The sequence below is a fragment of the Saitoella complicata genome, assembly GCF_001661265.1.
Source record: "Saitoella complicata NRRL Y-17804 unplaced genomic scaffold SAICOscaffold_2, whole genome shotgun sequence".
In the NCBI taxonomy this organism is placed as follows: domain Eukaryota; kingdom Fungi; phylum Ascomycota; class Saitoellomycetes; order Saitoellales; family Saitoellaceae; genus Saitoella; species Saitoella complicata.
In genome coordinates this window covers 222,257-244,616 of record NW_017566993.1, presented here as the reverse complement: position 1 = coordinate 244,616, position 22,360 = coordinate 222,257, and the positions used below count along the sequence as shown (strand labels likewise).

The 22,360-nt window shown below is 50.3% G+C and overlaps 13 protein-coding genes across 13 annotated transcripts; 7 read left to right on the top strand and 6 right to left on the bottom strand.

Annotated features, from left to right (window-relative positions):
- The first annotated feature begins 174 nt into the window (after nt 1–174).
- Nucleotides 175–2,477, top strand: SAICODRAFT_150129 (uncharacterized protein). The gene is made up of 4 exons (XM_019165541.1): nt 175–398; nt 455–1,937; nt 1,989–2,219; nt 2,271–2,477. The coding sequence occupies exons 1-3, from the start codon at nt 289–291 to the stop codon at nt 2,061–2,063; spliced, it is 1,668 nt and encodes a 555-aa protein (XP_019026801.1). The 5' UTR covers nt 175–288; the 3' UTR covers nt 2,064–2,219; nt 2,271–2,477.
- On the top strand, nt 2,008–3,024 carry SAICODRAFT_75523 (ribosomal protein L13). Its single transcript, XM_019170985.1, has 2 exons — nt 2,008–2,219; nt 2,271–3,024. The coding sequence occupies exons 1-2, from the start codon at nt 2,199–2,201 to the stop codon at nt 2,742–2,744; spliced, it is 495 nt and encodes a 164-aa protein (XP_019026800.1). The 5' UTR covers nt 2,008–2,198; the 3' UTR covers nt 2,745–3,024.
- SAICODRAFT_16740 (exocyst complex subunit Sec15-like protein) lies at nt 2,721–5,361 on the bottom strand. Its single transcript, XM_019165693.1, has 3 exons — nt 3,899–5,361; nt 3,259–3,841; nt 2,721–3,203 (listed from the first exon to the last, which is right to left on the bottom strand). Exons 1-3 carry the CDS (start codon nt 5,287–5,289, stop codon nt 2,841–2,843), a joined length of 2,337 nt encoding a protein of 778 aa, XP_019026799.1. The 5' UTR covers nt 5,290–5,361; the 3' UTR covers nt 2,721–2,840.
- Nucleotides 5,362–5,457: 96 nt separating this feature from the next.
- On the top strand, nt 5,458–7,176 carry SAICODRAFT_75517 (MgtE-domain-containing protein). The gene is made up of 4 exons (XM_019170984.1): nt 5,458–6,211; nt 6,256–6,496; nt 6,548–6,931; nt 6,995–7,176. Exons 1-4 carry the CDS (start codon nt 5,488–5,490, stop codon nt 7,065–7,067), a joined length of 1,422 nt encoding a protein of 473 aa, XP_019026798.1. The 5' UTR covers nt 5,458–5,487; the 3' UTR covers nt 7,068–7,176.
- A 126-nt stretch (nt 7,177–7,302) lies between these two features.
- Nucleotides 7,303–8,904, bottom strand: SAICODRAFT_87790 (putative rRNA pseudouridine synthase). The gene is made up of 2 exons (XM_019171519.1): nt 8,792–8,904; nt 7,303–8,738 (listed from the first exon to the last, which is right to left on the bottom strand). Exons 1-2 carry the CDS (start codon nt 8,861–8,863, stop codon nt 7,365–7,367), a joined length of 1,446 nt encoding a protein of 481 aa, XP_019026797.1. The 5' UTR covers nt 8,864–8,904; the 3' UTR covers nt 7,303–7,364.
- Nucleotides 8,905–9,186: 282 nt separating this feature from the next.
- On the bottom strand, nt 9,187–10,064 carry SAICODRAFT_28762 (urease accessory protein UreF). Its single transcript, XM_019167224.1, has 2 exons — nt 10,021–10,064; nt 9,187–9,963 (listed from the first exon to the last, which is right to left on the bottom strand). Exons 1-2 carry the CDS (start codon nt 10,021–10,023, stop codon nt 9,250–9,252), a joined length of 717 nt encoding a protein of 238 aa, XP_019026796.1. The 5' UTR covers nt 10,024–10,064; the 3' UTR covers nt 9,187–9,249.
- Nucleotides 10,065–10,203: 139 nt separating this feature from the next.
- SAICODRAFT_28761 (uncharacterized protein) lies at nt 10,204–12,261 on the bottom strand. Its single transcript, XM_019167223.1, has one exon. It carries the CDS (start codon nt 12,036–12,038, stop codon nt 10,338–10,340), a length of 1,701 nt encoding a protein of 566 aa, XP_019026795.1. The 5' UTR covers nt 12,039–12,261; the 3' UTR covers nt 10,204–10,337.
- Nucleotides 12,262–12,572: 311 nt separating this feature from the next.
- Nucleotides 12,573–13,339, top strand: SAICODRAFT_150066 (uncharacterized protein). The gene is made up of 2 exons (XM_019165539.1): nt 12,573–12,902; nt 12,961–13,339. Exons 1-2 carry the CDS (start codon nt 12,690–12,692, stop codon nt 13,111–13,113), a joined length of 366 nt encoding a protein of 121 aa, XP_019026794.1. The 5' UTR covers nt 12,573–12,689; the 3' UTR covers nt 13,114–13,339.
- Nucleotides 13,340–13,657: 318 nt separating this feature from the next.
- Nucleotides 13,658–14,058, top strand: SAICODRAFT_44249 (uncharacterized protein; the record flags this gene model as incomplete). The annotated part of the gene is made up of 2 exons (XM_019168767.1): nt 13,658–13,839; nt 13,878–14,058. Coding segments are annotated over 2 exons (363 nt in total), but the record flags the coding sequence as incomplete, so codon positions are not given.
- Nucleotides 14,059–14,967: 909 nt separating this feature from the next.
- On the bottom strand, nt 14,968–16,561 carry SAICODRAFT_28759 (uncharacterized protein; the record flags this gene model as incomplete). Its single annotated transcript, XM_019167222.1, has 3 exons — nt 16,221–16,561; nt 15,321–16,023; nt 14,968–15,133 (listed from the first exon to the last, which is right to left on the bottom strand). Coding segments are annotated over exons 1-2 (720 nt in total), but the record flags the coding sequence as incomplete, so codon positions are not given.
- Nucleotides 16,562–17,932: 1,371 nt separating this feature from the next.
- SAICODRAFT_23068 (uncharacterized protein) lies at nt 17,933–18,976 on the bottom strand (the record flags this gene model as incomplete). The annotated part of the gene is made up of 3 exons (XM_019166671.1): nt 17,933–18,060; nt 18,133–18,489; nt 18,541–18,976. The coding sequence occupies 3 exons, from the start codon at nt 18,974–18,976 to the stop codon at nt 17,933–17,935; spliced, it is 921 nt and encodes a 306-aa protein (XP_019026791.1).
- A 618-nt stretch (nt 18,977–19,594) lies between these two features.
- Nucleotides 19,595–20,743, top strand: SAICODRAFT_28757 (putative carboxyphosphonoenolpyruvate phosphonomutase). Its single transcript, XM_019167221.1, has 3 exons — nt 19,595–20,081; nt 20,131–20,432; nt 20,489–20,743. The coding sequence occupies exons 1-3, from the start codon at nt 19,816–19,818 to the stop codon at nt 20,674–20,676; spliced, it is 756 nt and encodes a 251-aa protein (XP_019026790.1). The 5' UTR covers nt 19,595–19,815; the 3' UTR covers nt 20,677–20,743.
- Nucleotides 20,744–21,021: 278 nt separating this feature from the next.
- On the top strand, nt 21,022–22,328 carry SAICODRAFT_28756 (Fcf2-domain-containing protein). Its single transcript, XM_019167220.1, has 2 exons — nt 21,022–21,659; nt 21,883–22,328. Exons 1-2 carry the CDS (start codon nt 21,099–21,101, stop codon nt 22,237–22,239), a joined length of 918 nt encoding a protein of 305 aa, XP_019026789.1. The 5' UTR covers nt 21,022–21,098; the 3' UTR covers nt 22,240–22,328.
- Nucleotides 22,329–22,360: the final 32 nt, after the last annotated feature.

The window sequence follows — 22,360 nt, the reverse complement described above, 5'->3', positions numbered from 1 at the left end:
GCGTCGCTGGTGCCCCTGAAGTGCGCGTGCCCACCACACCCAACAATCCAGGCCGGCTGAAGCATTCAATCGGTGGTGAAATGGCATACATTGACGAGACAAAGGCTGAGCTGGAAGTACTCGCCGCGAACCTGACCAGGACCGATGACCTGACCCAGAAGATGACCGCTCTCTTGTCGTCGTTCGAACGAAGGCTGGGTGGTTTGGAAACGACCATCAGACCGCTCTCAAACAGGCTGCAGTCGTTGACAAAAACAACAGACAGTAAGTCTCTATCATGATCTGCCAATGGCCACTGTTCACAGGAATCCAGACATCGATTCAACCTTACGAGCAATTGAAGACACGCGTAAGTGGTTCGATGTTGTCTCCAAAGAAGAGCAAATCATCAAGCGAGGGTGCGTTCGAGGTCGGAGTGTCTCATCACTACAGCCAGGCTGACTTTTCTTCCAAGGCCCGGACAGAACGTCTCCATTTATATGGCATCCGTGCGTCGCCTAAGCGATAGTTTGTCAATGCTAAAACGCCAGAACTTTCGCAGTACAGACAAGACCATTAGACAGATGGAACAGCTTCTCAAACTTGCCATGCTTCAGCTGAATGATACCTATAAACGCACACTAGCAGAAGCATCTACGCCAATACAACCCCTGAATTACATCACGAAGGGCATGCCTTTTCCAGAACTAGCGCCTGACAAGTTGGCGTTGATCTGCTCGCTTTCTCAAAGCCTCACAGTACATGTACCCTCAGTCGACACAGGCGTCGTAGTGGACCCGGTTGCCACGTATGTTGAAGTAAGGGGAGGTTACATAACAACCTCTCTGTCTTCGTTGAACCAGGCAAGCGTGAGTACAACACTGAAGAGAACAAATGCTCCGTATACCAAGGGAACAAATGGAATCGCAATCTACACAGGTGCTATCATTGCGATGCTGGAGACTGAATATACCCTTGCTTCGAAAGTCTTCGACGACTCTTTCTTTCTTGTAGCTTTCAAGCGAACAGTGGAACCCGCTTTGTCAGCTTATATTCAATGCATCCGGGAACTCGACAATCATGTTCGTCAGCATGTGGAAACTTTTGCTTTTCTTGGGTTCGAGCTCCTTGAGGAAGTGTCCAAGGCAAGCACGAAGCTTGGATCTACTTTACTGGGCAACACGGAACTGCTTGGCCTTAAGGAATCGTCGAAAAAGACAGTTACATCCGTCGTTATCAACTTCTACGAGGGAGTTAAGGTTAAAGCTGATGCTATCGTCATGTTGTCCGAAAATGGAACTGCATCGGAACTTGCGGCGGAGACCATGGATCGGTTACGTGTCTTTGTTCTTGATTACGACCTTTCATTTGCAACGGTGTTGATGTCACTAGAAAATGCTCCATGGCAGAATATGGCTTCAAGAGTCGCCGATCCAAACTCCGCGTTGTCTTCTTTCTGCAACGAAGTGGTCGACAGTCTCGTGACTCGGCTTGAGAGCAGGGCTCGTTTATATTACAAGCGAACCGCACAGACAGCCATCTTCATGCTGAACACCATTGCGCTTATTAGGCAGAAGCTGGATTCCTTCAGCTCATCAGCGAAAGAGCTGACGACTCAAACACTTGACAGAATACAAAAGCGTGCATCAGACCTTTATCTGGAAAGCTGGAGATCATGCACTGACGCATTATTTGACACTACTCATATATCTAAAGGGGGCTTGGGCGGTTCCGTCCGAAATTCGATGGGTTCAAAAGAACGGGATAAAGTCAAGGAGCACTTCCGGAACTTCAACGCCGAGTTCGAAGAGATCGTACGAACGAATAAGGGGATGGTAGTACCGGACGCCGCAATGCGAGGTACGATCGTGCGAGACGTCAGCAAGGTTGTCATACCACTCTATACTCGTTTCCACGACAAATATGCCGACACTGATTTCACGAAACACAAGGAAAAGGTGAGCGGTTCCTTGACGATACCTGGACACAGCTGACAACCGAACACGCAGTATATCAAATACAGTAAACCGGATATCGAAACGATTCTTGCCCAGTTTTTTACAAACAAGCATCCTGTATTGTAGTGAAATTAGAAACACAGTTCTTCATACGGCGGTAGCAGCTGCAGCTTTCAGGCACAAATGCACCAACTGGAATTATTGGGTGCGACGGCGGAACGGCTGTAAAGTGGGCAGACAGCAAGGCAGCAAACAGAAGTCATGTCGCAGAAGATCGGAAGGGTTGGTATACCGTCCAGCATTTAGGAATCCGTTGCTTACCGTTGCTCCCAGACCGCGCTCGCCTACGCCAGAACCTGGCATCATGTTGACGCTACAAACCGTGTTCTCGGACGTCTCGCTACCAGCATCGCAATAACCCTTATGGGCAAGCACAAGCCGATTTTCGACCAATCAGCAGATTGTGGTGATTACGTCGTCGTCACCAACGCTGATCAGTTTATCGTTACTGGGCGCAAGAAGGAGCTCAAGGTTTACCGTCACCATACTACACGACCCGGATCCCTTCACGAAATCACTATGCAGAGGCTGATGGAGAGGAAAGGAGGTGCAGAAATTATCAAGAAAGCTGTCAGTCGTATGCTACCAAAGAACAGACTGAGAGAACCGCGGTTGGCCAGACTGAAGTGTTTTGAGGGCGAAAAGCATCCCTATAAGGACAACATTCTGCAACTGAATTCACTACCAAGTGGTCCGGTGTCGGAGGCAATTGCAAAAGCAAAGGAGGAGAAGGAAGCACAGTCATGATAAAGAGGGACAGATGGACGAGGGGCAGGATTCTGGCGAGATGAAATGCCGTGGCATTACAAGTAAAGTATCTTGTGGGGAATCTATTTGCATAACTCACCTCCGTTCAGAAGCTCTAAGATTTTCCAAAACCCGCTTCAAGCTCATGCTCTTGTTTCTTTCCAAGGAGCTCAAGCTAATTGTAGAGCTGTTTGCCAGTTGCTTCTCCAACATGGTTATCGCATTCTGTGGCTTCAACCGTGAATAAGACTTCATTCTCGTTGTTGTGTTGAGGTATTCTTCGACGTTCTCTGCGCGGAGGAGGTTGACGGATTGTCGAAGCTCCAAGAAAGTGTCCGCAGCCGAGATGGAAGGGTCATTCAGTTCTTCCACAAATTCCTCGAGGTAAGATATGTCCTTGTCAAAATTGGCGATGCCGTGCTCGTTATACTTGCGAGTGCTTGTGCTGAGGAGCATTTTCTGTCGAGGAAGGTTAGTCATAAATTGTGTAAGCACCACGACAGAGAAGTCTTACCATCAACTCTGAAGCCAGATGGTCCAAAGCATCAAAGTAAATGAATACCCGAATGTTTTGCGGGAGGTTCACCATCGTCGATTGCATCACTGTCCGAAGCCACCTCACAAGCTCCAACAGGTAACTTGAGGGCTGGGGGTTTGGCTTTGACGGTGCCCAGTCATATTCAGCAATGTCCAAGAAATCGTCAATCTTCGAGTTCACCAGTTCAAAGATTCGCTTCTCTGCGTTCTTCCGGGATACACCAAACTCATTCGTTGCCTTCAACTTCACCGCGCCCGTCCTATGGGAGGAACGGGTTTCTGCCAAGAGCTGCTCGAGTTCGGAGCACGCATTCTCGAAGTGCTCCAAGTTGACAATGATCTGAACAACCTGACCCAGATTATTGGTGTGCAATCTTTGCAACAGAGTCTTGTTTACATGCTGTACCAAGAGTTCGTCCAGCGAATTCTTTAGGATATCATCAACTTGATTCTGAGAATGAGTGTATTCGTCTGAGAACAGATAATACTGGTTAACAAAGTTGCGGATGTCGACGCAACACAGAGGAAATATCTGAGAAAATGGCAAAGCGCATGGGAATCTGCAGATACTGTTAGTGTTGTTGAATCAATGCGTTGAGGAGATTTGTGCGACCAACCTCATGTGTTCGGCCGGTGTATCTGTCTTATACCAGCTTACGCTGCAAACCTTCTCGTACTCCTCCACATCGTTGATCGTCATTGGCATATAGTCATCTTCAGCCACAATCTGACCGAAGTCAATACTGAACTTCTCCTTCAAAACACCTGCGTACTTTTCAAACAAGGTCAAGATGAATGCGTTCAGGGTCTTCGTGTCGTAGCCCTGGCCTTCCACTGTCTGAATGAACAAGACAAGTATGTTCTTGACTCGGAGAAGAGTATCAGGATTTGATGTTTTGGCGAGGGCCGATAACGTGAGTGACATGACGCGTTTCGTAAGACTTGCGAACAAATCATTAATCTCATGTGAAGAGCGAAGGTTGGTTCCCCGGGTTTGCTTCAAAGTTTCCTGTTCGATGATGGCAAACCCCGTGATATCCTCGAGAAGCACTTCCAAAGATGCCGCGACGTCCCCACCTTCTACGGTCAAACTCGCAGGTAACAGCAAATCTCTTTGCCTTCGACGATCTTGTTCAAAGCTCGTTCGCAGTTCCTCTGAGAGTCCAAGTTGAGAGTATATATGGATACATTCATGCAAAGGTGTAAAATCAATTCGCACCCTGTCATTGTCGATAGCCGAAAACGGATTCATCTCATTCAATACAAGCTCCAGAGCCGTATTGAGTTTGGCATTGTTGAGGACCGGGTCTGACATGATCCGATCATGCCAACTTCTGCGCCTTCTGTCCGTCTCATCGAAAGCCAGCTGACCCACAAGTCTTGACTGTTCTCGTACACCAAGAAGCCATTGTCGAAGGTCTCCCATCACAGCATCCTGTATCATCTTCTGCGTTGCGGGCATACTGCTTTCTAGCAATTTTGCGAATGAATACTGTGAGATATCTTTGAGATGGATTAGCTGTAGCTCATCTAGCGAGCGCAAAGCCTGGTAATGTTTCTTTTCCGCGATGAGAGCGTGGATGGACTGCAATGTATGCAGCGGTCTGAGAGCAGCGGTAATGGCTGTGTGGGCATCTGTGACATTCTGTGTAACCGATCGAGTGTCAATCAGTGCTTTCTTCTTGTCGCCGAGCATCTTTCCGCTTTCTTGCACATCGTCGTTCAAGGTCATAATCTGTTCCCGTAATTGAACCGTCTTCTGTCGTACTTCCAAGAGTTGGTCCACACTCGCGACGAAATCCGCATGGTTCATGTTGCATAGCCGCTCAATCTCTTGCTCCTTTCTGTCTGCGAAGGCTTGAAGCTCGTGCACCAGATCAGCCTCACGGCTGGAGCTGCATGCTAACTGGATGATGGGGGCCAGGTGTTGAAGGTCGGCATCGGTGGTATCCGACGAGTACAAGGCCTGCACTTGCTGCACCAGATCATCGACGGAGACATCGGCCATCTCTGCCGCCGCTATCAATGCTGGATGTATGCGCTTCCTCGTCCTCCAGTCCTTCTTGACTGATCACTGTTTGTTTACCTGGCTCTGCTTGCCCAGTATGTCACTCTACTCACGGCTAGGCACCATGCGGTTGCCGCACTCGGTACCCCGGGCCCTGTCAACGTTACACAACGGACCAGGTGGACTCCGACGATTGCAATGATGAGTGCAATTGCTCGAGCACAAGGGCCGGGCGCATACGAGCTACAAGAACAGGATGCCCGGAGATTGTCGCTGGAGAGTCTGGTCTCCTCTTCTGACGACGAAGGAAATGGCTCTGTCGAGGATAGACAGTCGACCGACTCCCGCATCCTGGACGACGATCCCTTGACGTTTGAGTCTCGTCGGGAGTCCCGCGTAGATGTTTCCGGCGGCGACCTTGGCGCAAAAGACAACATATGGAAACGAGAAACGGCTGAGATTGTGGTTCAGAGTACGCCCAGCATCGCTTTAGCTCTCATCGGTTCTATCGGAGCCGGTATACTCTTGGACAAGATACAGAGTTGGAACGCATTCAGAAGAATTGAGGAGCTTTTCATATTAGTTCCCATTCTGCTGAACTTGAAAGGGTGTTTAGAGCTTGCCTTGGCAGCTCGGCTGTCAACCTCAGCACATCTCGGAGAACTCGACATTCGGCGCACCCGGAGATCCATTACTCTGGGAAACCTCGCGCTGCTTCAGGCCCTTTCACTCGCTATTGGTGCTATTGCTGGCTTATGGGCATTCACTTTGGGCTATATCAACAAGCCCCATAGAGAATCGTGGTTTGAGAGTGCCCTCATGATTGTAACGAGCATGGTGTGTGCAAGTCTGAGCAGTGTCGTGTTGAACAGTTTTATGTGCATGCTTGTGGTATTGGCAAGAATGTGGTGCCTCGACCCAGGTTGGTACCAGCTGTGATCTTTCCGGTCTTTTACTGACTGCAAGTTCCAGATAATATCGCTACACCACTTGCCGCATCTTTAGGAGATCTCATCACTACTATATTCCTGGCTGTAGTCTCCACAGCGTTGATTGCTGTCTTCAAGACGTGGATTTCTACCATTCTGCTTGTATTGCTTCTCGCAGCAATCCCGGTCTTCATCGTTTTCGTCCTGCGCAATCCGTACGTCAACGATCTCATCTTACAGGGGTGGATTCCCGTACTTGGGTCCATGGTTATTGCAAGGTAAGGTAAAAATTCAAACTCTTTGGCCCCCGAACTAACAGCATTGTTCAGTGCCTCGGGCGTCGTTCTTGAACGTTATGTGGTGTCCTACTCTCAGCTGCCCCTTTTTCTGCCGGTATTATCTGGTCTTGCAGGAAACGTTGGATGTATCTATGCGTCGAAGCTTACTACACTATTGCATTATTCGTCAACACACCCACGGTTACGCGCTATGGCCGTTCCGACGACGCTCCTCATTCTCTCAATTCCCATTCAACTCGTCTTCTTATGCATCTTGTGGGGATTGGGTCTTCTTGAAGTTGGCGTCACCTTCTGTTTGCTTTATCTATCAGTGAACGTCGTTGTCGTGTTCGTAGCATTAGGGCTGGCACATGGAATAACAATGGTTTGCTGGCGTCGGGGTTGGGACCCGGACAACAACGCTTTACCCCTTTTGTGAGTCTTGAGCCTTGAATATCCCAGTGCCGAAAAGTTTACTGACTCAATTCTTCTTCGCAGAACAGCCATTGTGGATGTGGTTGCCACAGCATCCCTTGTAGGGTGCTTCACCATTGCAAAAGCTCGAGCATGAGCGGCCGCCAGCGTGGTACTGGATGGGCCCGCACATACATGACATGATAGAAAGATACCCAAGATATTGCCGACCAAAATCAAATCAATAAGATGTGTTTCTTAACCGTACCCAAATAACCCTATATACTGTACAAGACAGATGCATGATGAACCAAACATAGAAACCGAATAAAACCCAACTCCGAAAGCAAGATTTGTTTGCCGTAATGACGAGTTATATACAGGGGTTCGATCCCCGCCCTTCAAAACCACCTTGAGTAACCCGCCCATCCCATTTCAACAACGAAGATAGAGTCTAATCGCTCTCATCCTTGACCTTCTTGTCCTTCTTCTCCTTCTTGGCCTCCTTCTTGGCCTTCCTGGCGGCCTTCTCCTCATCAGTGCGAACCTTCTTCTTCTTGGGAGAATCCTCCTTGTCAGAATTGTCATCATCATCATCCTCCGCCTTGCGCTTAGAGGAAGTCTGCTCAACACCCTCCATCTTGGCCAAAGTGGCGTCGGAAACGAGATCTCCGTTCACCGGGGCAGCGGCATCGGCGTCATCAGAGAGCTTGTTGTAGTCAACGTACTCCTTCTTCCAAGTCGTGGGGGTCTGCTCGTTGGTGCGACCGAACTTGTCGAGCTTACCCTCGGTCTTCATCTTCTTCTTCTCCATGGCCACGGGACCCATACCCCATCTGCGAGGGTAAGTATCACGCTCCATGATGCAACGCTTGACCTTCGCAACAACACCGTGATCGCAAGTGGAAAGTTCAACGGTAGACATCTGAGCAATACCGATGGCAATAGCCTCACCCTTGGTGGTCATGAGAACGACCTCCTCGTTCACATCGATACCAGCCTCGTAACGCAAAAGACCAGGAATCATAAGCTTGGCACCGTAACAGACAGCGTTGACAGCGGAGTCCTTGACAACGATACGCTTGTAGCTGGTCAATAGCGACTCAAGCGGACGGATGACGCGACGCAAGTAAGACTCGTCCTTGGTGTTGTCGTACATCCATTGGGCGTCCAAGACATCGTGCATCGTAACAATGTTGTCGTCCTCACCCATGGCTCCAGAGCGCACACGACGAAGCTCCTGCATGTGACCACCGACACCCAACAAAAGACCCAAGTGCACACAGAGCGTACGAATGTAAGTACCAGCTTCGCAAGAAACCCAGAAAACACTGAGGTGACGGTCGTTGTCAAACTCCAAGAGCTTAGACTCATAGATGTTACGGATACGGAGCTGACGCTTGACGGCAGAGATAAGAGGGGGACGCTGGAAGAGGGCACCGGTCAAGGTCTCAAGGGCCTGACCCATCTTCTTTTCCGAGTCGAGGGAGTCGTGAAGGCGGAGGACAGCAACGTACTCCTTACCGGCACCCTGCTGGGACTTGACCAAACGAGTAGCACGGTCGATACAAACGATCAAACAACCAGTGACCTTGGGGTCAAGAGTACCGGAGTGACCGGTCTTCTCGCAACGGAGAATGCGCTTAACCCAGGCGACGACCTCGTGGGAGGAGGGGTTGGCAGGCTTGTCGAGGTTGATCACACCGGAGGAGATGTAGTCCCTGAGAGGACGCTTCAATGGCGCACATCCGTGAGGGATGGGGGTGAAATGACCGGTGCGAACCTGGAGTTTGTCGTAGTTCTTGAGGAGAAGGGGCCAAGTCGAAGTCTAGATCGAGGATGTTAGCCATTGATCTGTGCAAAGCCTGGAAAACAACGAACATCGACGGAAGCGGTGTTCTTCTCGGGAACAATCGCGTAGTCCTTGGACTCTTGCTGCTCAACGGTCGACATTGCCGGGTATTATATGTCGAGAATTGCTGGATGGTCGAAGCGGCGAGTTTTGGCTGGCTGCCCTGATAGGCACAAAAATATTTCGGAGCGCTGCGGAGAGCTGCACCAGAGAGAGGGCTTCCTTCAGGCACCGTCTCCTTCAGAGGGTAAAAAAAGGAGAAATCCAATGGGAAATGGACTTGATATAGTTTACAATCATTTGCTGCTTACTTTACTGCTGTCTCATGGGCTCACTTCAGGTCGCACGGGCATGTGCGCGGAGCACTGCCATCCAGTACGCGTATGTACCCACATTCCATCGCACATCATAGAAGGAACTGGCAGCTAGATGGGCTGCCAAATATAAGCGATTGGTATAAGTGGGTATCTAAACCAGCGCGAGGGGTTCAGCTGTTGAACACTCTCGAATACAGCACTTCGTGTCTTCCTTGCCACACGTCCAACAGTGGCCAAGTTTGTCCAGCATCCTCAACTTCTAGTCCTTCTCCCTCTTCAACCAGCCTCGCTATGACTTTCCGTGTCTCCTGACTTGCCAGAATCAGTTGGGCCTGATACGGACCAATGACACCCAACCTGACAGCGGCGGATAACACGGCTTTCGTTTGCGACACGAGAAACAGGTGCAAAGAGCGATGAATAGAAATGTTTGCTCCGCGTGTAACCACGCCCCATGCAACTCCATGATGACCTTCAGCTTTTCCGGAGCGAACAGCTGCTCTGTACTCCGCCACGTTTGCGGCACAAGGTGACGCCATCTCCGAACAAGCACCTGCCAGTGCCTTATCCCAGATAGTCATAAGTGCTTTTCCCTGACTTACACTGGCTCTTCTTGCGACAGGACAAGTCAGCATTGCATCGAACTCATCGTCCAACGCAGCCGCCTGACCGGGGATTTGATAGGCGGCCTTGACGAATGGAAGAGTTGTATATGTCGTAGAAGTAAGGGATTGCTCCAAAAAGTGACCAAGATTTGTTGCTGATAATCGTGATTTTGACGCCATCACCCCATGTTGAACGTAAGACTCGAGGCCGGAGGAGAAGGCGAAGGAGCCGATGGGCAGGGCGGAGTCGCCTAGAAGAAGGAAGAAGTGGTCTTCGTCCTGGACAAGGTTCAGTACAACGGGGCATGCATATGACAGTACGAATGAATGCTATACCATCGCAGATGTACCGAAGCTGACTGGGCGTTGGAGGATAGCGGTTACGTCCCCGCGCGTGGTCAGGAAATACAGTAATTGATTACGGGGCATAGAGTGGATGGATTGGCATAGTACAGGCGTTCGGGTTTTGCACATTTCCGAACGATCGATGATCAACTGAATTCTAATCTCATGTTGAAACAGTCACGAGTATTTTACCTTGCAAAGTATCAATACAAATCCCAAGTACCAGCAAGGCGAACGCCGCATGCCCATGGAATATAGCAATGGAATGCCATTGGGACAAGTCCACCTGCAAGAGGCTATAGCTAAACTCAAACCACAGTCCTTCCTATAAGTAGATCGAACGCCTTCCCACAAACTTCTAGAAATGCCGCCTTCCTCTTCCCGATAGCTTCATCCGTCTCCCCCGTCGTCCTCGCCATCTCCAGATCTGCGCCAGAGCCTGAACTCAGCTGTACCGGCCTGATGCGGCGTTTCACACCGGGAACGTTCTCAAAAGCAGCAAAAAAGGTGTTGGTAGCTTCCTGGTGAATGTTGGGAGACGGCGGTGTCGGAGGCTGCTGGGAGTGAATAATCGATGTAACGCTCGCAGGCCGCAATGAAGGCTGTACAGCCTGATCCAATGACGAGGCAAGATTTGCAGGTGGCTGTAGGCTCGTATTGCTATTACAATGTGGAGGCCGAGGCGGCGGGAGAGTGGCGAGTTTTGGGTTCGACGGCCGCTCGGTTCCAGGAGGATTGGATGTTGCCTTCATATCGTTGAGAAAATCGCTTATGGAGGGTAGTCGATTCATGTCCACGGTTCTTGGTAACGACGTAGCCAATGGCCTGTTCGTCTCAGGCATCGGTTGAGGACTGTCGAGAGGCAGATCACGACCTTGCGTTCTGTGCAACGGCGCTGATCGGATAGTTGGGATATGAGCGTCCGACGGAGCACTGATGCTAAGGCGAGCAGGCGGGGCACGACGCTTGGCACTTCTCGTAGCGGAGCCAAGAAAAGAAGCCCCATCGGTGTCCAGCTCAGTTGGCAACCCTCGTTTCGAGGAACGAGACCTTTGGGCGCCGCCGATGGACCTCTCCTGAATCAGAGCGGCTTGACGCTCACGTACCGTCATGCTCTCCATCACGTCTTTCCTACGCTCCGGGTCAAGCCTCGCTGATAATGGCATACCGGGACTCAAGCAAGCGAGCGTAGCTGTTTGCAAAGAAGGATTTACCGTGAGCATACGACGCCGCCGAGGGCTAGACACGCCATCCTGTGAAGCCAATGGTTGAGAACTAGGAGTCGGATGTGTCGAGCCGTGTTGAAGGCGGATGTGCGCTGGATGCTGAGGGCGGCTCGTAGGTGACGTGGAGCCAGGTACAGTCGTCGCCGGGCGGATGACTGGTGATGTCGGCTCGTCCTTAACGACCACCGGAGAAACAGTCGCAGCTTTCGCTACAGTATTCCTCGGAGGAGTACGAGCTGCGGGGGCATGTGTGGAAGACTCTGCGCTTTTTTGACTGCCAGATGTCACCGGTCTGGACGCCGGCAGACCCTCCTTAGTTACGTCTACCAAGACGCATTGAAACTCACTCCGGACAGGTTCAACCATGACCAGGCCCTTGATAGACTTCAACACTGATGCACTATGGCCTTGCACCAATTCATCAATCGTGAACTTGCAGAGGTCGGCAAGAGCAGAGCACTTGAGTCTGCCACCGGCGGTATGAATTACCGAAAATGTGAAGTAATCATCGATAAAGTCGGGATGCGTAGGAGGGCAAGTGCGAAAGTGCGCAACTGGACTGGCGACGACAGCATGCGGAATGACCCGAGAGTCACGGAGGAACGAAGGTGTGTCAAAGAAGAGGAAGTCAACGTCACGAGAACGCAACGTTGGCAGTAAGGACGGCTTGCCTGAAGGTGAAGAAGACGGGTCAGGATATAGATAGACGCAGAAGGGTACGTCCGAAGCAAAACAACCAAGCTGAATGATGTGGCATTGGATCGCAGAGCGGGTCGATGACATGCTGGGCGCTGTGAGCTGTGAGTGTTGCAAGAACAGAAGCGACGACGTCGGTAGGGAGCAGCAAAGGCCGAAGACGGACTGAGTCACAGTCGCAAGAGTATAGCGATGTTTCCTCGGTGCTTGTCGCGCGATTGCGGTGACAGTCGCTATATCGCTGGCGGCAGAGGCAACAAGAGGCACACAGGTTGTTAGGGATAGATGAAGACAAACGACAGCATGCCTTAAACAAACGCCTGCGAATACATGGGCTCCTGTCGCTCATGTTTCAATGTGAGACAGATAAAGCATGTGTTGCGGGCGGGAGCCTTTCCAGGCGGTTGTACCGTTTTTGTTGACAGGACAAGGGCTGGTACCGGTCGCGCATCAGAACAAAGGAAGCAATTAAACGCAAGCTCAGTCCGCAGGGCAAGCTCGTGAATTGAATCAAAAGAGACATGCGGTGCATATTTCAGATGAGGGTGCTGAATCATTTCCATTGTTGATTCCAGACATATGGCTTTGTCCTTGCACTCTAAGTAGAGTACAACGTTACAGCAGTCTGCAAAATGCTCGACGCGCATCATCCTGCGTGCACGAACCTCCTCAATCGCAATTGCAAAACAGCTTCAAACAACTCGGCAAGAGGCCTAGGTAGGCCTCAATAGGCTCAAAATGCACAGCAGTGTATGCAACAATTCCCTAAAGCTCCTAGCTATTGACAATTACATCGAGGGGCTCGATGTTTACCAACTTAGTCAGATTGTCAGAAAATCAACCCACACCATTTCTCGTAATGTCAAGAGGTATGAAGAGGAAAGCACTCATGAACGTCAGGGCAACTCGACTTGTGGGCGTGAGCCTCAAATTGACGTCTCTCTAGGCTCAGTGAGTGCTACTCTACCGTCTCGAAGGTCCCCTCAAAGGTCTCACTAAATGACTATAGCACATCCAATACTTCTATGATAAGATCCCGTCTCTATACCATGATGAGTGCGTAGAGTTTCCCAACCAGCAATTCGCCACAAGGCTATCTCAATACCATATCCTTCGCCACCTCAAAAAAAATTGGATATATCTGGAAAGTTCCTTACAGTGAGGGCAGCCCGAGTCTATTTCCTACCACCTTACAGCCAGACGCAAGAGTCATGCGAATCCCATGTCGCGCCCCATACTGGACCACCAAGCAGCAGACGTGAACCCAGCAAAAATACACTTACTCCTCAACCGGGACGTTTCAGGACCTGGGAATGGTCGGTAAGCGGGTTCACAATGAGGTTCGAGCGCTCGTCATGCATAAGAGCGTCCGTGGACAACCTACTATGGAGGTAGCAGAATGGACCGGTAAGTACCGAAGCACCATTGACCGCATTCTTCGACGCTATGACAACGAGGGTACCCCCGAAGCGCCCATTCATAAGGGCTTAGGAAGACCTTGAAAAATCGATGATCATGTTGGAAGGTAGGCATACTCTCCGTCGCAAAAACAGCATACACTGACACCTCTCCCAGCATATCCAGCTACTACTCATGAACACCCTAAGTCTATACCACCATGAAGCAGCTCTTGTCAACAAAACAATCTGTACCAACATCAATCCATGCGACATTCAGCGGTACCTCAGGCAAATCAAGTGGACCCGGAAAAGCTTAAAGTATGGGCTGCTCAGAGGAATGCTGCCCTACTAGCGAACCACGCCTTACAGTCCGCAAACTATTCGATGGATATGCTTGTTTTCTTGGACGAATCGAGTATTGACAATCATTGCACCTATCGAAAGTTCGGCTATTCTCCCGAAGGTAATCCAGCTTGCAAAGACCGACGGTTAGCCCGTGGTTTGCACTGGTCTCTGCTTCCCGCAGTTCTTGGACGAATGGTATGCTGTGTCATGCATGCTACCAAGGCAGTTTCAATGCTGATCGATTCGTCAATTTCATAGCAGATGATCTCATGGTGCACCTCAACCCTTACCCGGAGTCTAGGAGTGTGGTTGTCATGGATAACTGTGCTACACATCATGATCCAAGGGTAAAGGAGTTGATTATTTGTCATGGGTGTCGAATCGAGTACCTATCGCCCTATTCACCTGACCTGAATCCCATAGAAATCACATTCTCGATGCTCAAATGTAATGCGGTCGAGACGAGAAGGGATACTGCAAGTACTTCGGGACGAGATCTGACGAGTTAGACGAGGTGTGACGAGATGACCGAATTACTTATTCGAATAGAAGGACGAATTTATTGAGTTAACCAGTGAAGCTCTAAAGGAAGGCATAGGGCCTTTCCTTGTATACGGTTTTCCGGACGAGGGTCTAGACCCTTGCTCGGTGGCGTTCCACATTTAGTTAACTCGATGGCGCCGAGAATAAGACCTTGAACGAGAGGAGTGAAGATAAGATGAGCCATGATAGGACCCGAGACAAATCGAGTCTCGGGTTGATCGCGAAACTCGAAGTAGTTCTTCGGTTCATGACATCAAGGCTTGGACAAAGCGCAACCGCGACTATCGTTACGTCGTGGATCATTGCGATGTGTCCTTGGCGAAGGGAATTGACCTTGCTGTCAATGTATTTCCCGACAAATGCATCAGCTTAATGAAAAAGTGCGGATATGGGTTGTTGAAGGAATAATGGCAATTATCTCGCAATGCAGGGGCACAAAGTGCTGTAGACGTCACTGTTGAAGGCATAACTTTGTAGCTGTAGCATAATGTACATCATACTTAGACCCATTATGAGGCGTCCCTTGATCAGAGGCAGGCATCCATCCTCCTCTCAATATCATTCATGCCTGAACTTCTTGGTAAATTGCTAACAAATCTCGGCAAGTGGGATAATCAGGGGCGGGACCTGCACCTCGATCCCTGAACTCTGGGACATCTGAACAAAGAGTAAGAGGCATACAATTTGACCAAACATAGACTATGTAAGATAGGAGTGGTAACATTCGAAAAAGCATAAAAAAAGAAAGATCCTGACACCCATCTCTCCTGCCCAACATTCATCCTCTTCACGAAGTAAGTTGACTAAGCTTATATATACGCAAAAATGCTCTCACGCCACTGGGTGACTCGAGGAAAGTTGTGCAGCTCTGCGGAGAAGCTTAGAACCTCATTACAAAGCAAGCTCGCCAGCATGCTACTCTCCGGGGGGGTGCTGGGAGTGCTGGGAGGACATACGTCTGAATCCATGGACTGCAGTTAGGCCTCGAGCCGGCGCTTGATCTTCTTTTTTGCCTTCCAAAGGGGCAAGCAGCGCTGCGCAGCAAGCATATCTCCTGGTCGGACACCTGGGCAGGTCTGACCGGCTCCCTTTTTAAATCCTCGAGTGCCAATACATTTTCGCAAAAAGCTTGCTCGGTCTGCGCAGCATCGAACCTGGTGTAGCTAGGGTTGTTTTTCGCCACAAATCTCATGAAGCGTGCTACATCCTCAGCGTCCTCCACCCGTAATGGGCTTCCGGTAAACGCAGTGAAGACCGTGGGAATCGGAGTAGCAGCCGGCACAGCGGGAGTCGAGGAGATTGCAAGGGTAGATCTCGACGTAGGAGTTGGTGTACTGTAACTCTCGGAGCTTGCTGCGGCGTGCACAGTGCCTCTGTGAAATTTGTCAAAGGTCAATGTATGCGGTGGTGCCAACTCATCAATAGCACTGTCGGGAAGGGCCATGAACTGCCCCCAGCGGCTCAGGTGATGTGATGCAAGGTGCATGTGCTTCTCTGAGTTTGGGACCTTCCAGCAGTACCCTTCATGTTCTTCACATACCCATTCTTCCTGAAGCTTGGTGACATTAGACAAAATAGCACGCTTGAAGTTATTGTTCTCAGCATGTTGCTTCACTTCCTTCAGCATACACTTGGAGGGGTTGTTTCTGTGCTTTTTGCGCGTCTTACGTCCTCCAAGGGTGCGGGCGGGAGTATCGAGTTCACCGTCTGAAGATCCATTCGAGTCGGGAGGGACGTATATCGCTTGAAGACTGATGGATACGCTCCAGTTCTTGTTGTTACTGCTTTACAGCTCCTGTAGATCCTTCACTTGATCCTTCAAGTCCTCTAAGTCGGCAGCACTACGCAGTCTCGTCACCGCAGTTTTTTCCCTACCTCGGATGATTCGGTAACCCATGGTCATGGCGAAATCCCCGGGGAATATGTCGTCAGGGCAGCTCGGGTCGTCACAAAGATCTTCGGCGGCCTTTTTCATGAGCACGTCGTGGACGTAGTCATAATCCCATGACGATAGAATGCTGACCAGCCCTTCCACCGAGGCCTACCCCCAGTCCTAGTGGCAGCAAATTTGATGATGAATGGTTGCAACTGGAACTCTTCGTCGTCATCTGATGGAATGGGAAGTGGTTCTGATTCGTCGCGGGTTGTTGAAGGTTTTCTTCGGTTCTGAAGTCTGGGTAGCGCTGTCGATGGGACGTCAGTTTCGACTACGTGTCAAACACATGCTCTCGCAGCAAGGGAAGAAGCCCTACGCGGCGATGGTTCGATAGCATCCATCAGCAGTCGTTTTCGACTCGATTTGCGCAAGATATGACGTGATTTTGTTTTACGGTCTGTTTGCTGTGTGGTGTACGTGCGCGACACGTGATTCGCAAGACTTTTTAGTTTGGCTGTGCTCCCCTGATCTGCATTCAATCGACCTCTGTCTCGGTATGATGAAGAGCTGGATGAAGCGTAACAACACACACACTAACGCTCATGAAGACCCCCCAGCATTCGTCCGCCTAGCAATCGAATACATCAACACCCTCCTTGACAAAATCAGCAAAATGTACAGGAACTGTTGTTGTGCTTTAACCAAGGCGCAGCTCAAGGTGAAGGCTAATCGACAAATGACAGCTGATGCTGGGGGTCAGCATCAGGCCTTCCTTCGCTAGTTTTCTTGGATAGTCTTTTCAATCGAAGCAATCAATTCATTTATTTTCAGGCACTTGCCATTGTCACGGACAGATTCCCCCACAAAATGGCAGTATGGCTGTCCAAATGCCCTGCATCGAGATGTAGCCCAGACAACCTAAACCCTCTAGGTGCAGCAATGGGCATAATACTTGTCACCTCGTACTTTTCTACGAGTGACTTTGGAGTAAGGTGTTGAGCTTTGTAAGGTTATTGCGGAAGAACTAAGCATGCCATCGAGAAAAGAAGAATACCACATCGAAGACCAGAACTAAAAGCAGGTTTGTTGAGCCTTGCCTGGGACCTCATAGACCTCGAAGAAGGTCTCCTTGATTAAGCCTGTATTGATTGAGCCTGTATCGATTTCGTTGAAAGCCGACCATTTGATGTTAGTGTTGTTGCGGTCACTGTCGACGGGTCGAACGAAGCCTTCCCAATCCCTGTCAGTACGTAGTCGACACCAAGCTGTCCTGTGCCCTTCCGAGGACAACTTTGAAGGTGACTTCAGGTGTAAGGGAGTGAATGTTCATGCCTTCCTTGATGGTACGGTCCTGGCGCAACTCCTCGACTGCTGCTTCGAGCAAAAAGGGTTTGACATCAATCCATTTTTTCAGCGGATCCACCGTGAATGGGGCTTGGATTCTCTCGTAACGATCAGAAACGCGTCAAAATCATCGTAAATACACTCATGGTCAATTTTTGCGTCTTCGTCTGGGACCTCGATGATGGTCTTAGGTCTCTTTTCCCTCCGGATTGCATCTGCTGGTGTCGGTGACCGCCAATCTTCGACGAGCTAAGCCGGCGGTTTCGGGGTACGTGATCTTACGTGTTTAGTGAGTTGTCGATGTTCCGACTAAGGAGACGTTATATCACGCACGGGTGGGAATTTTGCACACAGCTGTAACGTCGTGCACGCGCTACAGCTGCCCATGCCCTTCTTAACATGGATGGCACCCAGATTATTACTCAAAGTAGCTATATTGCCAAAGACAGTAGCTGGCGAAATGCAGTCCTTTCTCATGCCAACATGTCATCCAGCCATTTCTCCATGTTGTCCTGACCGTCGGGGCCCTTACCACCACTCAACGCTGCTGGGACAGACCCACGTTCTTTTGAAGCCATGTTGCGAGCAGTTTTCATATCTGCTGATTAGAGATTTGTCAGCACAAGGCTTATATGAAGAAGAACTGCAGAGGTTGCGTCCGTGTATCACGTACCATCGTTAACGTCCAAGCCCTTCAAAAATGCATCGATGTCTTCCACCTCCGCTCCTTCACCTTTTTCATATCCGTCTGCCGTAGTTTTGGCCCGCGTCCTGGCAAGTGTAGGCTTCGCACCATATCGCTCCTTGAAGGCTCTGGCAGCATTGGCTTTGTCTATGTTACTCCGGAGCTCCGCATAGTCCTCACGTTTTACATATAGCACTTTCGGTTTTCTCTTTGCTTTCGGCAGGCCCGGAATGTCCTCATGATCGTCGTCTGAATGCACGCATGGCCCCTCTTCGCTGTTGACGAGATTGAGTTCGCGAGCTGGCAAATGTGCATAATCTGGCTCCGGCTCCAGCTCTTCGGGTTCTGCATAACAATCAATCGAGTGCGTCACAGCTCCAGTGCCTAGGAACTTACCAAGACGAGGATCCACCTCCTCTTCTTCGTATCGCCAAGCATTTGACTGCATCTTCCTCCTTCTGCTAAACGTCTTCCCTTCATCCTCATCTTCATCATCCGACTTCACGTCCTTGCGCTCTTCTCCAGGGAGAGGATCTAGCGTACCCCCAGTCTTCTGACCCTCCGCGTTAGGGGCGTCGTCGTCGTCGGACGATCCTTCCCAATCGTCTTCGGGGACAGCTTGCTGTCCAGGACGAGGCGGCGGTGGTATGCCATGCTTGATCCGATATTGTCTGGTCGCCCTCGCTTTCCATTTACCTCCTCGTTGTCCGCCAACCACCATGTTGTAAGTTGAGTTGAAGGTGTCGTGTTCTGAATTTAAGGTTTGAACCAGCTGCAGCACCTGCTGAACTCCGCGCGTAGCAATTGACGTTAAATACGTCAGTCCGGACATGTTATAGCAGCAACTCAACTAGGTGTCGGCATGTCGGACGAGGAGATAAACAAAGTGCTGAGAACGGACGAATGTATAGGTGACGAATGGGTTCTCTGGTCTCGATTGTTGTTGGGATGGCAGAGATGTCACACGAAATGGGGCGTGCAGCGAACCCCAAACCATCCCTGCAGTTGTACGAGTTACGGTACCGCACCATGGCCAGTCGATGTGAAGAAGCGTTTAATGTTACGAAGCAATGACCAGCAATATATCCCTTTCTTTTTGGACCAAAATGAACCCACAAAACTCTGACCGGAATCCCAGAATTACAACGTACCCACCCACCCTTCGAATTGCTCACGCGTTTTCCTGCCCTTCATTGTTCCTAATCCAACCTCTTCTTCCTCATCGTCTTGTCCTTCCAGATACTGCTCTACCTCTTCTGCACCCTTTTGCTGTTCGTCGATACTGTTTTGTTGGTGCGGGAGAAGCGATGCTGCTCCGCAGGCTGTGGGTGCTGTTCAGAGGAATTCTGTTGTGGCATAGACGCAGGGTTACCAAAATTCGGCAGTGCAATCTAACACATGCATTCTAGCAGAGAGAAGAACATGAACAACGTTCAGAAAAGCTATGTTATGTTAATACCGAGCTTCGATCATATCTCTCCCCGTTGTGGGTTGACGGACTCCACGCCTCTCAGAGCAGGACATCCGGGAATCTCGGCAAGGGCTGAAATTACGTACATCCATGTCAGATGGACACGAGTTCGCTGTATGTATGTACTTAGCCGTCCTCGGGGAACCCATAAATAGTAGAGTACCTACAACCAGGTACTCCAAGATCCATACACCTCCACAATGACTCCTCCCGCTCAGAAGCTCCGTGAATTCCTCGCCGATCCTTCCAAGACCGTCGTCCTTCCCGGCGTATACGATGGTATCTCCGCCCGTGTCGCAATGTCTGTAGGCTTCGACGCCTTGTACATGACCGGCGCCGGTACCGCTGCTTCGACCACCGGTCACCCTGACTTGGGAATTGCTGGACAGGATGACTTCGTCAGGAATGCGAACATGATCACCGACGTTGCTGGCGACGTGCCGGTGATCTGCGATGCTGATACAGGGTGGGTATTTGACCGTCTTGAGATGAACTTCGAATCTGACGATCATTAGATTCGGCGGTCCTTTGAACGCAGCACGAACAATCAAGATGTACGAAAGGGCCGGAGTAGCCGCCCTCCACATCGAGGACCAGGTTCTGCCAAAGCGTTGCGGTCATCTTGCCGGCAAGATTGTTGTACCTCTCGAGGATTATCTCACCAAGATCAGAGCTGTTGTTGCTGCTCGCTCAAAGGGACCTACTGCTCCTGTCATCATTGCTCGCACGGACGCTTTGCAGCCCAATGGCCTTGAGGATGCAGTTGCGAGACTGAAGGCTGCTTTTGCGGAAGGTGCTGAAGTGGCTTTCCTGGAAGGTTAGTACTCTATCGAATGTTACGAGTCCAAGAGTGCTGAACCGAGACGTCAATAGGACTGCAGAGCAAGGAGGATGCCGTCACCGCTATCCAGGAGCTGGCACCGCATCCCGTCTTACTGAACTTGGCTACCAATGGAACGACGCCAAACTGGACAGTCACCGAAGCGAAACAGATGGGCTTTAAGATCGTTATCTTCCCGGTGAGTCCAGATCTACTGACACCGTTCCTCATTATACCTTAACTGACGGTCAATCTAGCTCGCTGGTATCTGTGCTGCTGCTCATGCCCTCAAGACGGGTTACGAAGAGATCAAGAACGAGGGAACCGATGTCAAGACTTGCAACGGAATGGGTCCGAAGGAGTTCTTCAATGTCATGGGAATGCAGGAGTGTATCGAGTTTGACAAGATGGCAGGAGGAAAGGCGTACAGTTAGAATGGTTCAAGAAACTTTAAGAATACGTTCGCAAGCGAAATTCCCCTGGTTTTGTGTATTTCCGTCCTCCGACGTCCAAGTTCTTCCCACGACTTTTCACCCGCATCCAAAATTTTCTCGCCCAAAAAGTCTGCGCCGGCTCCCGCCTTGGAGAGAAACCCAACTTGTTTCTTCTCTTCTGATCCGCTCCTCGTCCAAGCACCCTAACTATACCAGAACAGATACCAAAATGCAACTTCGAGGCGGTCAAAGATACGATTCACCTGGTCCTGCGGATCCCTCGCTCGAGGGCCAATTTTTGGAGCTCGTCAACAACCACACCGCTCACATCGAAGGCACCTCCAAGGTCATTGAGCTCCGTTCACCAGCACGCCGAGCAAGATCCCAGTCACCTGTGAAGGCAATGGTCTCTCCATCGAAGTCCAGCCATACTCTCCTCGCCGACGATGACGAGGAGTTCAGCGAAGAAATGATGGAACGCCTCCTGGGTGCCGCAACTGACAACCTTCAAAAGAAGCAGCAAGGTGGTATGGAAGGCGACGATGAGATGTCTCTTGAAGCTCCTAAGCTCAAAGACGAGGATCGAAGTTGGTTGAAGTTCCCCAAGTTGAACCCCGGCGCTTTGCCACAGCCATATGTCAGCACCCAAGGAGCCAAAGCGAAGGTGGCGGCGGAGGTCATTCAGAGAGCTGCACCAAAAGAAGAGATCGTGGAAGATCCGGTCCACGGTGTCTCAATTCACTCTCGTTCCATCACCGACAACCATGTCACAAAGCAAGAAAAGCAGAAGGTAAGCATGATCTTATGGACTTGGGCATCGAGGGCATTGCAACATCACTTGATGATAAGTTTTTCCCAAGCTACGAAGCGAGATTATCGGAAACCGTTATGGTATTCCACTCGCGGTGACGGCGCTCTTATAGTCATAGTTACACTGATGATCGTTGCAATGGCTTCGATGTTCTATGGGTCCGCTCTTTCTCTGTCCGAACGGAACTAACATCGTGGCATAGCAAAAGGATGCCACCGTTGGCAAAGACTGGTTCGACATGCCTGCTACCGAGCTCACGCCTGGTATCAAGCGTGACCTTCAGCTTATCAAGATGCGTAACGTCCTCGACGCCAAGCGTCACTACAGGAAGGACAACTCCAAAACCTTCCCCAAGTACTTCCAAGTGGGTACCATTGTTGAAGGTCCGACAGAGTACTACTCTGCTCGTATTCCGAAAAGCGGGCGCAAGGAGACTATCTTGGGCGAGTTGTTGGCCGAGACGGATCGCAAAGAGTACTTCAAGAGGAAGTACGGAGATATCCAGGAGAAGGCGAACAACAAGACGAGGTGGAACAAGAAGACGAAAATGCGATCGTAGAGTTCCTTCTGGTTGCATCACTTTGCTATTTCGGGCGTTATGGTTACTCGGCGTTTACATCATCTATCAAGAATTTCATGGCATATGCATTATCTTCTACATTCAAATCGTAGTGAGCCTT

Coding starts and splice junctions, on each gene's coding strand:
- SAICODRAFT_87790 (XM_019171519.1), bottom strand. CDS start 8,863: ATGTCGACCGTTGAGCAGCAAGAGTCCAAGGACTACGCGATTGTTCCC. Junction 8,739..8,791: donor AGAACACCGCTTCCGTCGAT/GTTCGTTGTTTT, acceptor TCCTCGATCTAG/ACTTCGACTTGGCCCCTTCT.
- SAICODRAFT_150129 (XM_019165541.1), top strand. CDS start 289: ATGGCCACTGTTCACAGGAATCCAGACATCGATTCAACCTTACGAGCA. Junction 399..454: donor GAGCAAATCATCAAGCGAGG/GTGCGTTCGAGG, acceptor TTTTCTTCCAAG/GCCCGGACAGAACGTCTCCA. Junction 1,938..1,988: donor TCACGAAACACAAGGAAAAG/GTGAGCGGTTCC, acceptor CCGAACACGCAG/TATATCAAATACAGTAAACC.
- SAICODRAFT_150066 (XM_019165539.1), top strand. CDS start 12,690: ATGCACAGCAGTGTATGCAACAATTCCCTAAAGCTCCTAGCTATTGAC. Junction 12,903..12,960: donor TTGACGTCTCTCTAGGCTCA/GTGAGTGCTACT, acceptor AAATGACTATAG/CACATCCAATACTTCTATGA.
- SAICODRAFT_16740 (XM_019165693.1), bottom strand. CDS start 5,289: ATGGCCGATGTCTCCGTCGATGATCTGGTGCAGCAAGTGCAGGCCTTG. Junction 3,842..3,898: donor ACACCGGCCGAACACATGAG/GTTGGTCGCACA, acceptor CAGTATCTGCAG/ATTCCCATGCGCTTTGCCAT. Junction 3,204..3,258: donor ATCTGGCTTCAGAGTTGATG/GTAAGACTTCTC, acceptor CTTCCTCGACAG/AAAATGCTCCTCAGCACAAG.
- SAICODRAFT_75517 (XM_019170984.1), top strand. CDS start 5,488: ATGATGAGTGCAATTGCTCGAGCACAAGGGCCGGGCGCATACGAGCTA. Junction 6,212..6,255: donor AATGTGGTGCCTCGACCCAG/GTTGGTACCAGC, acceptor ACTGACTGCAAG/TTCCAGATAATATCGCTACA. Junction 6,497..6,547: donor GGGTCCATGGTTATTGCAAG/GTAAGGTAAAAA, acceptor AGCATTGTTCAG/TGCCTCGGGCGTCGTTCTTG.
- SAICODRAFT_28757 (XM_019167221.1), top strand. CDS start 19,816: ATGACTCCTCCCGCTCAGAAGCTCCGTGAATTCCTCGCCGATCCTTCC. Junction 20,082..20,130: donor ATCTGCGATGCTGATACAGG/GTGGGTATTTGA, acceptor GACGATCATTAG/ATTCGGCGGTCCTTTGAACG. Junction 20,433..20,488: donor TGAAGTGGCTTTCCTGGAAG/GTTAGTACTCTA, acceptor AGACGTCAATAG/GACTGCAGAGCAAGGAGGAT.
- SAICODRAFT_75523 (XM_019170985.1), top strand. CDS start 2,199: ATGTCGCAGAAGATCGGAAGG. Junction 2,220..2,270: donor TGTCGCAGAAGATCGGAAGG/GTTGGTATACCG, acceptor CGTTGCTCCCAG/ACCGCGCTCGCCTACGCCAG.
- SAICODRAFT_28761 (XM_019167223.1), bottom strand. CDS start 12,038: ATGTCATCGACCCGCTCTGCGATCCAATGCCACATCATTCAGCTTGGT.
- SAICODRAFT_28756 (XM_019167220.1), top strand. CDS start 21,099: ATGCAACTTCGAGGCGGTCAAAGATACGATTCACCTGGTCCTGCGGAT. Junction 21,660..21,882: donor CAAAGCAAGAAAAGCAGAAG/GTAAGCATGATC, acceptor ATCGTGGCATAG/CAAAAGGATGCCACCGTTGG.